Source organism: Phyllostomus hastatus, unplaced genomic scaffold, assembly GCF_019186645.2.
Source record: "Phyllostomus hastatus isolate PE091 unplaced genomic scaffold, TTU_PhHast_1.1 phas_scaffold_555, whole genome shotgun sequence".
Classification (NCBI taxonomy): Eukaryota; Metazoa; Chordata; class Mammalia; order Chiroptera; family Phyllostomidae; genus Phyllostomus; species Phyllostomus hastatus.
The window spans coordinates 3,624,972-3,637,659 of NW_025334036.1; the positions used below are offsets into that span (position 1 = coordinate 3,624,972).

Sequence of the window (12,688 nt, forward strand, 5' to 3'; positions counted from 1 at the left end):
GCCTTCGAACCTTCTCCGGGCGGGCAGTGTGTCCCTGTCCCTTACGGCCCGCCTGTGTGACTGTTCACGCGTGCCTCCCCGATGGCGGCGACTCCTTATTTAGTTTCTGAGTGAGGAGTGTGGCTGGGCCATGGAGAGACAGTCCTTCCTCCTTTCCTTCCATCCTCGAGGAGCACACCCGGGGCAGGATACGGGTGTGTGGGGCACGTCTGGGCGCGGTTCAGCCGGCCGGTGCATCACCCGTCCCCGCCAGGACACCCGGGCAGAGAAAGGATGCTAACACAGCAGAAGTGCCGTCCTGCTGCTCCCCACCTAGGGGCGGGGCAGGAAGCAGCACAGCAGGGGAAAGTCCCAGCGGGGGCCCTTGGGTGCCCGCACCCTGGGCTCTGCCCTCCAGATCGACCCCTGGGCTCTGCAGACCCACGGCTTCCCGGGGGGGTGGGGGGCGGACACCCCTGCCCACCTCCGGAGAAGCCGTCCAGGAGGGGTCCGCGGGCCCACCCCAGCCCTCACGCTGCCGCCTCTTCCTCCAGTGCATCACCAACAGCACCCGGGAGAGGAGGATCAACTCGTCCCTGCAGCTGCCGGACCGCGTGCTGAACTTCCTCAAGGACCACTTCCTGATGGACGGGCAGGTCCGCAGCCGCCTGCTGCTGCTGCAGCCGCAGGCCCGCTACCAGCGCGTGGCCGTGCACCGAGTCCTCGGCCTGCACGGTGCCTATGACGTCCTCTTCCTGGGCACTGGTGAGTGCCCGCGGCGGGGCGGGTGCGGAGGACCCGGGGTGTGGCCGTGGGGGCGTGGGCAGCAGGTGGCGCCCCGGGCCTGAGTCCCGTCCTTGCCTTGCCGCAGGGGACGGCCGGCTGCACAAGGCGGTGAGCGTGGGCACCCGAGTGCACGTCGTCGAGGAACTGCAGGTCTTCCCTCCGGGCCAGCCGGTGCAGAACCTGCTCCTGGACACGGGCAGGGTAAGCGGGAGGAAGAGGCCGGTCAGCGCCCTTGGGGTGCCCCTCTGATGGACAAGTATCGGAAAGCAGGGTGTCGGGAGGCTGTGAGAGGAGGCCCTTGGGGAGCGGCTCTGATTGGGCACCTGAGCTGGGTGCGGCTGGGGGCGGTGGCCCTGGCTGCCCCTCACGCCGGCCTCTGCGCAGGGACTGCTGTACGCGGCCTCCCACCTGGGTGTGGTCCAGGTGCCCGTGGCCAACTGCAGCCTGTACTGGACCTGTGGGGACTGCGTCCTGGCCCGGGACCCCTACTGCGCCTGGAGCGGCTCCAAATGCCTGCACTTCAGCCTCTACCGCTCTGAGACGGCCTCCAGGTGAGAGCTTCTGAAGGCCCCGGCCCACCTGTCCCTCCCTGTGCCCTCGGCCTCGGAGCACTGGCCGGGGCCCTCAGCAGAGTCACTGCGCAGCTTCGGTTGCCACCACGGTCTTGGCGTTGTAATGTGACTCTGAACTTGCTCCTCTTCTGACCCTCAGAAGTGGTGTAGTCCAGACGGTAAATTGTGTGCCTTACCCACCTCCCCCGTAAGGCGGGGGCGTGATTCGGAAAATTAGGAAGTGCCACAGCTCTGCAAAGCTTGGCGGGAAAATCAGGATTCAAGTGTGAGCAGATCTGAATGACAGAAAGTGAGGGCTATGCAACATGGTCCATTAACGAACCCGTTGAAAGTCGTCTTCAACAGAACTTGGCCGGGTTATAAAATAAATGTTCAGGTAGAACACTTAGGAAACGGAGGTAAGCCCAATCAAAATAGAGCAACGGCTAATCCCACCTGGGTGTGTATCCTCCGTGAGTTTTCCTCACATGTGTAAAATTGAGTGCATTTCAAGCAGAAACGGGGCCTGCCACACTTGTGGTGTATCTTTGCTGCACGCAGAGGGCAGCTGTTGCCAGTTTTTTGTTGTTGTTGTTGTTTTAAATATTTGACTGAATTATTTTTAGGGAGAGGGGAAGGGAAGGAGAAAGGAGGAGAAACATCAATGTGTGGTTGCCTCTTTCATGGTCCCCCTCCGCTGGGGACCTGGCTCGCAGCCCAGGCACGTGCCCTGACTGGGAATTGAACCAGCAACCCTTTGGTTTGCAGCCTGTTCTCAATCCACGGAGCCACACCAGCTGGTGCCAGTTTTATAGATCACAAAACCAGATGAGGACGCACACGTGTACCCTGGGAGGGACGCACCAAAAATGCTGCTTGTCATGGTCGCTGGCTGCTGGATTGTGGGTGGTTTAAACAGTATTTTAAAATTATTTTTATTGACTGGTTGATTTTGAGAGAAACACTGACGTATTGTTTCACTTATTTATGCATTTCCTGGCTGATTCTTGTCTGTGCCCTGACCAGGGATTGAACCCGCAACCTTGGTGTACGGGGACAGTGCTCTAACCAACTCAGCTCCCTGGCCAGGGCCTACAGTATGTGTAGCCTTTGTGCTCGGCTGAGGGTTTCTCAGTTTTTCTGAGTGCACCAAGAACGACTTTTCTTCTTTATCGCACTGTATTAGACGCGTCAGTGCGTGTGCGTTGCTTTAAACGAGACAGCTGTGCGCGTACAGAGCCAGGCTCCCTTCCAGACTTTTTCTTTTCTTTTTTTTTTTAAGATTTTATTTATTTATTTTTAGAGAGGGAAGGGAGGGAGAAAGTGAGAGAGAGAGAAACATCAATGTGCGGTTGCTGGGGGCCGTGGCCTGCAACCCAGGCATGTGCCCTGGCTGGGAATTGAACCTGCGATGCTTTGGTTTGCAGCCCGCGCTCAATCCACTGAGCTACGCCAGCCAGGGCCAGACTTTTTCTAAAGGCTCGGACTGCTTTTGTAGTTCAGGGAAGTGTGGTAGTGACTTTTATTGGAAATACTTTGGAGACAGAGGGGCCCGCCTTGTACCCCCGCTGTGGGCCTGGCGGCCCCTGAGCCCTGTGCCCTGGCCCTCAGGGCCGCACCTCGGGTGGGGGTGCAGGCTCCTGGGGCGTTCCCAGCCTACTGCAGACTCTTCGGTCCGCAGGCCGTGGGTCCAGGACATCGAGGGGGCCGACGCCCACAACCTCTGCAACGCGTCCTCAACCAGGTCTCGGGTCGCTGTGCCAGCAGGTAAGGCACCTGTCAGAGGCTGGAGGGAAGCAGGGCCCAAGTTGCTTAGAAGGTTCCTGAATTCAGGCGCTGGGGGGTGTCAGTGCTTCTCCTCCCGTCCTCGTCCCTCTGGCTTGCGAGCAAGGTGCTGGGACGTGAGTCACAACCCCCCGAGTCCTCAGAGCTGCCACTGAGGCCTGAGGGGTGCAGCCTGGAGGGAGGTGGGTGAGCTGGGGCCGCGGCGGGTGCCAGGCCCCCCCCCCAACCCTGTGCCTCTCCCGCCCACAGACAAGCAGCCCTGTGCGCACGTCAGGTTCCAGCCCAACACGGTGAACACCCTGGACTGCCCGCTGCTCTCCAACCTGGCGACGCGGCTGTGGCTGCATAACGGTGTCCCCATCAATGGCTCCACCTCCTGCCGGGTGCTGCCCACCGGGGACCTGCTGCTGGTGGGCAGCCAGGAGGAGCTGGGCGAGTTCCAGTGCTGGTCCCTGGAGGGGAACTTCCGGCAGCTGGTGGCCAGGTACTGCCCTAAGGTGGGGGGCACGGTGGCAGGCCGCGGTGGGAAGGTGCCTCTCACGTCGCGGGTGAGCGCGCCGGCCCAGGGCAAGGCCAGCTGGGGCGCGGCCCGGTCCTACTGGACCGAGTTCCTGGTGATGAGCGCGCTCTTCGTGTTCGCCGTGGTGCTCCTGCTTCTGTTCGTGCTCTACCGGCACCGGGACGGCATGAAGCTCTTCCTGAAGCAGGGGGAGTGCGCCAGCGTGCACCCCAAGACCCGCCCTGTGGTGGTGCCCCCCGAGACCCGGCCGCTCAACGGCGTCGGTCCTCCGAGCACCCCGCTCGACCACCGGGGCTACCAGGCCCTGTCGGACAACGCCCCGGGGCCGCGGGTCTTCACCGAGTCGGAGAAGAGGCCGCTCAGCGTGCACGACAGCCTGGTGGAGGTGTCCCCCGTGTGCCCCCGGCCCCGGGTCCGCCTGGGCTCTGACATCCGGGACTCTGTGGTGTGACGGCTGACCCGTGGAGGAGCCCTCCCTGGCTCCGGGGGTCGTGAATACCCACAGGGCGCCGGCTGGACTCTGGTGCCCAGCCCCTCGGGGGCGGCGGGGCCCGCGGGCCTGCTGTGCAAGCACTGAGGCCCCTCCGACCCAGAAGCTGTGGCCCCGGAGGTCCCGGCTGAAGATGGGCAGGCCTGCCTGGATGGGCAGAACAGCGCTCCTGGTGTACACTGAGCCTTTGGTTTAGACAAACCACTGAAAATGTGAAACGAGGATGAGACCACGCAGGATGATGCCGCGGGTGCACAGCCGCCCCGGTTCCGCCCCCAGCCTCACGGGCCCACGGCTTCGTGGGAGCCTGGGGGACCCATCCGACGACGTGGTGGTGCGAGACGCGAGTTGGGAACCCCTCACCAGCTGGCCTGTTCTAGCCTCCGCCTTATTCGACTGCCGGGGGCTGCCTCGGGCTCCGTGGGTCCTGCCTGCCCGGCCGGCCCCGCTGTTACAGCCATCGCCCCGTCGCCTCAGGGACCGGAGGGCACGCTGGCACCGCAGCCCCCGCGGGGCCCCGGGCGTGAGCCCGCTCTGGAGCCTCCGGCCTGCATCAGGCCTTGGCCGCGTCGCCGGCGGGCTCAGCGGCAGCTCAGGAGAATTTATGACGATGCTCCCCTTTCCCTCGGAATCCTGGGAAGAGACAGTTGCCTGCCTTCCTCCGTCTGACCTGAAAACCTGTGTGACGCTGTCCCTTCTCCCACACCAGTCTTGTCTGGAGACCCAGCCCCCCCCCCCCACACACAGTTCGCCTGCCTCCACTGCCCAACTGCCCAGCACAAGGGCCCCAGTCTTTGTGGCTTTTATATATATTTTTTAAAAGAGATGCACTTTATGCTTGTTTTCTTGTTTCTTTTTGGTTTTTTAAAATAAAATCTAAAGAACTAAAGTTGAATCGCGGGCCTTCTTCTTAAAAGACTGTTGCTTCTTGAGGCTGGTCTGGTTTCCTGAATTCTGGGGGACTCTGCACCCCCGATTTCCAGGGGCTAGTGGGCCAGAGCCACCTCAGCCCTTACTCTGCTCTGGGGTCAGGGCACAGGTCAGGGTTTTTTGTTTAACTCCTTACTTTTTTTTTTTAATTCTTTAAATGCTCGCACGGTAAATGACTTTTTCCTTTGGTAAACAGTTCGGCAAAGGCTGACACGTGCAGAAATTCATGTAATGACCCCCCCCAGGATGCAGCGGACTCCGCCCCCCACGTGACCCCTCCCTGTTCATCGCCCCACCGGGACTTCCTGCTCGTCCCCGCGGTAGAGGCTCGGCCCCGTGGTCTCCTAGGAGTCCAGTGTTACACTGGCGTCTCCAGGATCACATGCAGGGTCAACATTTCTAAACCTTTATTCTTAGCGATCGGTAGAAACAAACAGAGCGACGACGGTGGCAGTGAGAAGGGGGAGGCCCTGACGCGGAGGGTCCTTCCCTGCCCGGGGCCGAGGCTTCACCGTGCCAGCTCGACCGGGCCCGCTCGGCCGGCCCTGGCAACACAGATGTGACCTTGGCCACGGCTCGGCCGTGGAGAAGTTCTGCTACGGGGTGCTGGGCAACAGGCTGGGCCTCCTGTCACAGGACGATTTTGAAGGAGCTGAGCGAGAGAAGAGGGGGTTGGATGTTCTGCTGCGGGAGGAGGCTGAGGACTAAACCCAAACCTAGCCACCGCTCCCCCAAGAGCCTTCGGGGTGCGCTGCGTCTCGCCTGTGTCGGTCCCTCTGGGGTACTCAGAGGGGGCAGGGCTTTCGCTGGGCACCGCCCCCATGGTCACAGATGCCACAGACGGGACCGCTGTCATACCTGGCGAAGTCCGGGGACCGGGAGATGACGTGCTGGAACTCGGAGAGGTTGATGGTCCCGTCCCGGTCGATGTCCGACTCTTCCAGGATCTGGGAGGGGGAGGGTGTCACGCCACGACCGTCCCTAGGCTCGGTGCCCCCTCCCCCACCCCCAGGCCGGCTGCTCACGTTGTCGATGAGCTGCTTCATCTCCGAAGCGCTGAGCCTCGTGTCCTCGCCCTCTCCCGTGAGGCAGTTTACCAGCTGGCTCAGGTCTTCTCTGTTCAAGGTCCCGTCATCGTCGAAATCTAGAGAGGCAGGCGCAGGGAGCCCAGAAGGACGCGGTCAGGATGAGGTCCAGCGACACCCCCCCCAACCCCCTGCTGCCCGCCAGCACCACGCAGAAGTCCCCGTGCGCCTCACCAAATATGCGGAAGGCATAGTGGGACTTGATGTCTGGCGTGGCCGTGTCACTGAACACGCTGAGGAGGTCCAGGAAGTCCTCAAAGCTCAGGCTGTCTCTGGTCGGGGACGTCGAGAAGACCCTGCAGATGCGCTCCTTGAAGGGGTTGGCCTGGGAAGAGAGCCTCTGTGAGGGCCACGGAACACAGCCTAGGCCAAGTTCAGACCCTCCAGGGGACTGGAGGGAACAGTTTGCAGGGCCCGCGCCGGGAGCGCAGGCTCATGGGGGACATGGCCAGCACTTTTTGGAAGGCCGGAGGGCTGGTGACCCAGCTGGGGCGGGGGCAGGAACGGCTACTGGGAGTCAGAGGTCAGCCCGCATGCAGGCCTAGGGGCAGAGAAGGAAGAGGAAGCCATCCTAAGCAAAAGGAACATCTAATTAAACATTTGCTGCGTGACATGCACTAGGCCAGGCCTCTTGCATAGACATTTGCACAGCAGCCCTGCAGAGGGGCAATCAGCCTCTGGAACAGGGTTTCTCAAACCTCAAGGTCGCCCAATGCTCCTTAAAGGACAAAGCTTCTTTTGAAACTCTAGGAATGTGTTCCTAGAATCCCAATCTGAAAAACACGGTTGAACTAATGCCACTGGGTGATACAGGTGAAGCCCTTGCCCCCAGGAAGTTAGGGCTAAACAGAGGAAAGACCAGAACGGGACTGGGACCGGTGACTGCAGGATCTCAAGAGGACCGCAGAGGGAGGGTGGGGAGCCGGCACCTTGAGCTCTGGAAGGCTGAGGATCTGCTCCAAGGACACTCGGGCCTGCAGTGACCCCTGCTCACTCCGGTGCTCCTGGGGAAGCAGCTCACAGAACCGCCTGTGGGCTCTGGAAGAAGGAGGGGAACCCAATGGCCCACCTGCCCGTGTGTATCACATCCCCACGCCCTGCCGTGCTGCCCAGTACACACCAGGCGAGGAGCTGAGCAGAGTACAGAGAACTTCTGAGTCATCAGGCTTGATAAGCCAAAGGGAGATAAGTCACAAGACAGTATAGGCTGGGAGTCTGTTCTAGCAGTAGGTTATTCACTGAGGGCCTACCGTGTGCTGGACACCGGTTCCAGAGCTCCCTGGGGGGCGGAAAGGTTGGGGAAGGAGCCAGAGGCTGGCTCGGAGGCAGAGGGAGAAATAAGCAAACTCCAGGGATCCCCTGTTCCTCCAGGCCTCCCTCTGCAGCAGCTACTCTGAACTACCTGGGCCGCAGCACCACCTGCTCGCCACCGGGATTTCTTTAGCGGAGGGAAGCCCTGGCCACATACAACTGCCAAGCGGCTAGGAAGGGAGTTCGAGCCCCAGTTCAATCCCTCTCCTGGAGTGTAGTGTCAGGCAAGGTACCAGACTTCTCCGGACCGGTTTCGCTGTCCCCGTCCCTCCCCCGGGAGGATTAAATGAGGTAACGCAGGGTAACTCAGCACCGTCCCCCGGCGCAGGGGTAAGGGCTCAATAAGCGTTAACGGTTCCTGTGTCATTCAGGTAAAGGTGGGAGAAGGAGCCGTGATCCCCAAGGCTTCTCTGCAGAGCCGCAGCAGCCCCCGCCGGACTGGGGCCGGGGTTCGGTTATGCAGAAGCCCGCGGAGCGCAGGGCCAAAAGGCGCCCCTTTGGCCGGAGGCTGTAGAGCTGGGTCCCCGACGCCGGCGGAGAGGGTGTGCCGGCAGCACGGCGCCGCCCCGCGCTCGGGGCGCTGGGCTCCAGTTCCGGCTCAGCCGCCGACCTCGGACGGGCCCCTGCCGCTCCCTCTGGGTGGCCTCAGTTTCCCCGTCGGTAAGAGAGAGCCCCCCGAAGCCGTCTCTAGAGGATCCCGGAGGCGAGGTTCGAGACAGCACTTACAGGAGGATTTCCTGCTTGGTCAGGAACGTCAAGTCCTGGAAGGCGGAACAGGACTCGGAGTCAGCGGGCCGCCCGAGGCCGCGCCCGCCCAGCCGCCGGCACCGGGACGCCGCTCCCGGGCGCAGGCCCGCGCGCAAGCTCCCCGGGGCCCGGCGTCCCGCGCACCTGGTATTCGGCCAGCAGCTCCTTGGACAGACGGCTGCCCGAGCTCCCCATCGCCGCGCCGCGCGCAGAGTTCCGCTAACTCGTCTCGGGACGCCGGCAACTTTCTCACTTCCGCCCTCCCGCCGCGTCACCGTCCCGTCCCCTCAGCAACCGCTGCGGAGCCACCGCCCCCGGGCGCGCCCCCTCCTTGAGGCTCCGAGCAGCTCCCAGCGGGTTCCGCCTCCGGCTGCGGGTTCCGGGCGATCCTAGCGTGTTGGAGGCGTGGCCCGGGGCGGGGCCGGACGCTCCGGGGCGGAGCCCAGGCCGCACGGCCCCGCCTCCTGAAGGTGGGCGGGGCGAGCCTAGCGGCTTGCGTGCGTGCGTTCCAGTGTTAAGGGTGCGCATGCGTCGAGGGCAGCACTACCTCTGGCACCTCTAAGAACTCAGCACAGGAGGGTCACGCGGTGCGCGCTCCTCACCTGGAGTGAGCGGTGGCGGCAGCCTTGGTTGGGCTCCGGTAAAGGGCAGCAGGAAGTCTGCGGAACCAAGGTAACCGGGAAACTCGCTGAGTGGCCAAAGGCCATCGGCTTCCCCGGTGCCGCAGGACGGCTTTTCCATCCAGACGTTGTACTACCGGGTCCCCACCTGACGTGTTGCAACCCCTATGTCGCCTCTGCAGAAAAAAAAACATAAACTCGTTGCTCACTGAGGCTGTTTACTGAAGACCCACTGAATACCAAACGCTGTGCATACTTCCATTCTTATAACAACCCTGCAAGGTAGGTTCCCATTCACAAATGCATGAATGAATGAACTTACACTATTGCAAAAGGTGAGGGTTCCGAGCTGCTGAGAGGAGGAGGTGGCGAGATTGAGTAGAAGTGTGGGGTCGCTTCCCCCCAAAAAAAATTTATAGAAAAAAAATGGGGCCAAATGTAAATTGTGATTTTTCTCTGGCCATTAGAATAAGGGTTGTGTTTATGTAAATGTAAATGTTTCCTGCATTAAGAGAGTTCACCCAAATAAAAATTAAAAATAAAATAAAATATTCTCAGAAAAAAAGAAAAAGAAAGTTCATCCAACATATATAATTTTTAGAATGTATTACTTTTGTAATCAGAAGAACAAGTAAAGCTTATTGGAAAATGAAAGTAAACTCTCTGGAAATGGAATTGCATCATGTGTTTTCTCCCCTTTTGTGATTGTTTCAGGTCGGCCCCATGGCCACTTCACAGGATTCAAATGAAACGTCCTATTTGCTGCCTCCAAACAAGGAGGACTGGGAAGGGCGAGGCATTCCTGACTTTGTCTACGGGCAACAGGAACTCCTGTGGGAAGGGGTTCAGTGGCCGGGGAATGCACCCAGTTGCCCAGACGCACTGCCTGTGCCTGGCTCTCGTTTTGATTCTGCTCTCTGCTCTGCCTGGAGGCAGCGGATGGACCTGGGGCTGTTTCGCTATTGCCTGGGGGAGCTGCAGACCCAAACCCTCCCTGGTGCCGTGGGTTTTGTGGCTCAGCTGAATGTGGAGCGAGGGGTGCAGAGGAGGGCCCCCCAGAGTATTGGCAGCATGAGGCAGGCATTTGACCCTAAACAGTTTAACTTCACCAAAATCCGGCCGGGAGAAGTCCTCTTCCGTTTGCACCGAAAGCCTGATGTCCCAGGTGCACTCCAACAAGAGGATATCCTCGTGATGATCAATGTCAGCCCCCTGGAGTGGGGCCATGTGCTGCTGGTGCCGGAGCCGGCCCTGGGACTCCCCCAGCGCCTGCTGCCGGGTGCCCTTCGGGCTGGGCTGGAAGCTGTGCTGCTGAGCTCACACCCAGGCTTCCGCGTGGGCTTCAACAGCCTGGGCGGCTTGGCCTCCGTGAACCACCTCCACCTGCACGGCTATTACCTGGCCCACAGACTGCCCGTGGAGAGGGCACCAAGTGAACGCCTGGACCCTGGGGGCCATTTGCACCTGCTCCAGGCTGTCCCAGCTCCCGGCTTCCTCTTCTACACCGGTGGGCCAGGGCCGGACTTGGAAGCCTTGATAAGCAGGGTATGTCGAGCCACTGACTATCTGACTGACCACGAGATCGCACATAACCTGTTTGTGACCCGGGGAGCCCCACCTGGAAAGATTTCACCTTCCTCGGCTCTCACGGGGGTCCGGGTCATCCTCTGGGCCCGGAAGTCCAGCTTTGGGAGGAAGGAAAGTGAGGCCTTCAATGTTGCCCTCTGTGAGCTGGCCGGGCACCTCTCTGTCAAAACATCCCAGGACTTTGGCAGCCTGACAGAGGCAGCCGCTCTGGCCCTCATTCAAGACTGTCTGCTGCCCCCAGCGCAGGCGGAAGAGGTGCAGGCAGCGCTGGTGGCCTTGGCTGCTGAGGAGCCATAAGCCTTCCAGGGAATACTTGTTTTTCTCACTGGTCTATGTCCCTTTCAGCAGACCGGCCTATAATGGTCATCTGGGCACTTTCATGACTGCCTTCTCACCTCTGTCAGCCTAAGAGGAGGGATCAAAAACCAATAAAAATGGTCTCTTTAAAGAGAAGAGACCTTGGAATAAATCAAATGAATGCGCTCTCATGGATGTATCTGCTTCTTCTCACCTTTCTTCTTGGACAAGCCCCCAGGGATGTCAAACTTACCGTTGAGAAGGGGGCGTGCACGAGAGTTACATACTCCAGAATACCCCCGCGTCCTCTGGTCCTGCCCCTCTGCTTGTTCCCCCTTTGTCTACTGCTGCCTTCTTTGTCCTCATCTCTGCCCTGCGTCGGGCCCTGCTCCATCCAGGCGCCCTCATTGTAGCACATTCTCCACCTGCTTGACCACCTTGGATTCTCCAGCCCCAGCAGTGAGCTGAGAGCTCTTCACCTACTTTGTCTCGTGTAAAAACACGTGGTCCTTGCAGCTTTAAAGGTATAGGTTCTCTTAGTGCCCCCCCCCCCTAACAGATGAAGAGATGGAGGTGGGCAGACGGAGGTTTAGGAGCTTTGCTGAGGTCACGCAGCTCATCGGGAGCGGAGCAGGAACTGCAGACGCCAGAGGCTGAGCTGGGGGCATGCACTTGGGACTGCGTCTCCAGGCAGCGGCGCCGTCACAGTTCCCCTGAGCGGAGGCTCAGGTCCCCGGGCGGTTGGCTCTCTGTCCCCAGGCCTCTATGAAGCTTCGATATATTTAGAATTTCAGAGGTTTGAATCCTAAAAGGCATTATAAAGTCTCATTGGAATGAGGCAACACATGTACTATAACCCATCTCATACGAAAAATATTGTAACTGAAATGTAAATGTGTGTGTGTTGAACATTTACGTTTCTACCAAAGCTTTTTTTGCCCGCCCTCACATGTTTGGCACGCCACAGTCATTGTAGCCAGTACCTCTTGCTGCAGCCCTCTGCACAGAGGGGCGTACGGCTGTTACAGCAGAGCGGATTCTGTGTCCAAAGTGGTGAGGCCAAACATCAGGACCTTTCCAGTTATTCCACAGGACTGATGTTCGGAGGAAAGCCTTCTCTGTCCCAACTAAGTTTTCCCATGAAAAGGGGGAAAAAGCCAAAAGGCTTTCTTTATGGTGGCACTATACTTTGTAAGTTCTCAAGAAGGGGAACTTTTAAATGGGAGGTTTCTGTAAGCTTGAGAATGGAAGACTTTGAGGTAGCGGTAGGAAGGGCTGAATCCAGCCCCCAGGCCTCTCCACCACTCTGCTTGCTTGTTGACGAAGTAAGAGGCTTTGGATTTGATCTAACAGGAAACCCTGAAGAGTTTCTATGGGGGAGTAATATTTGCATTTTAGGAAGAAGACTTCAGCTGCATGGATGGATGGATGGATTGAATCAGGGAGTCCAATGAAGAGGTTGCTGCTGAATGTTAGCAATTCAGGCAAGAAATGGCGATGGTTCAGACCCTAGAACAGTGCCTGGAACACTAAACACTTGTTGAAAGAATGAGAAAAATGAGTGTCCTGGAAGGCAAAGGACTCCAGAGCATTTCAAGGAGTGGGTTATTGAGAGTATCTTAAGCTGAAAAAAAGATGGAGAAGTCTGTGAATCAGAAAATGTGTGTGGCTTTTTAAAGGAGGGAAATTTTTAAAGTGTCCCCCAGATCGAGCCACATGGGGTCATTGTAAAAGTGACGAGGTGAGCCGAGTTGGGTGGAAGTGGTCATTAGAAGTCGGCTAGAGCGGACGGACGTCAGGAAGACAGCGAAGGAGCAGTCTAATAAGGCCGCTGTTCCTTAGTGGAGCTGCCTCAGCCCACCAGGCAGAGCGCCTCCAGGGGAGGTGTGCTAATCGCGGCTGCCCCTCCCGAATGCAGACGCTGCTCAGGCATGGCTATTTAAAAATGTCAGAAAGGCAAGCAGATGTGTCTCCCGAACAGGGTTGGCCAAATTCCGGGC

The 12,688-nt window shown here is 59.3% G+C and overlaps 3 protein-coding genes across 8 annotated transcripts in view; 2 read left to right on the plus strand and 1 right to left on the minus strand.

The window, feature by feature from the left end:
• The window catches only part of SEMA4B (semaphorin 4B), a 32,410-nt gene extending 27,410 nt beyond the window's left edge, over positions 1-5,000 (plus strand). For all 4 annotated transcript variants that reach the window (XM_045824806.1, XM_045824807.1, XM_045824810.1 and 1 more), the window contains exons 11-15: positions 534-744; positions 851-966; positions 1,150-1,316; positions 2,998-3,083; positions 3,351-5,000. In XM_045824806.1, the coding sequence (XP_045680762.1) occupies positions 534-744; positions 851-966; positions 1,150-1,316; positions 2,998-3,083; positions 3,351-4,072 (1,302 nt within the window). In that variant the 3' untranslated portion in view covers positions 4,073-5,000. The remainder of the gene's footprint in view (positions 1-533; positions 745-850; positions 967-1,149; positions 1,317-2,997; positions 3,084-3,350) is intronic.
• A 433-nt stretch (positions 5,001-5,433) lies between these two features.
• On the minus strand, positions 5,434-8,521 carry CIB1 (calcium and integrin binding 1). Its single transcript, XM_045824856.1, has 7 exons — positions 8,329-8,521; positions 8,164-8,198; positions 7,056-7,164; positions 6,301-6,451; positions 6,067-6,185; positions 5,900-5,988; positions 5,434-5,693 (listed from the first exon to the last, which is right to left on the minus strand). Exons 1-7 carry the CDS (start codon positions 8,377-8,379, stop codon positions 5,672-5,674), a joined length of 576 nt encoding a protein of 191 aa, XP_045680812.1. The 5' UTR covers positions 8,380-8,521; the 3' UTR covers positions 5,434-5,671.
• On the plus strand, positions 7,171-10,868 carry GDPGP1 (GDP-D-glucose phosphorylase 1). 3 transcript variants are annotated; one of them, XM_045824844.1, is made up of 3 exons: positions 7,171-7,728; positions 8,987-9,086; positions 9,519-10,868. In XM_045824844.1, the coding sequence occupies exon 3, from the start codon at positions 9,528-9,530 to the stop codon at positions 10,686-10,688; it is 1,161 nt and encodes a 386-aa protein (XP_045680800.1). In that variant the 5' UTR covers positions 7,171-7,728; positions 8,987-9,086; positions 9,519-9,527; the 3' UTR covers positions 10,689-10,868. The 3 variants fall into 3 exon arrangements, with proteins under 3 accessions (XP_045680800.1, XP_045680799.1, XP_045680798.1); XM_045824843.1 differs by lacking the exon at positions 7,171-7,728 and adding an exon at positions 8,657-8,856; XM_045824842.1 differs by lacking the exon at positions 7,171-7,728 and having other exon boundaries at positions 8,657-9,086.
• Positions 10,869-12,688: the final 1,820 nt, after the last annotated feature.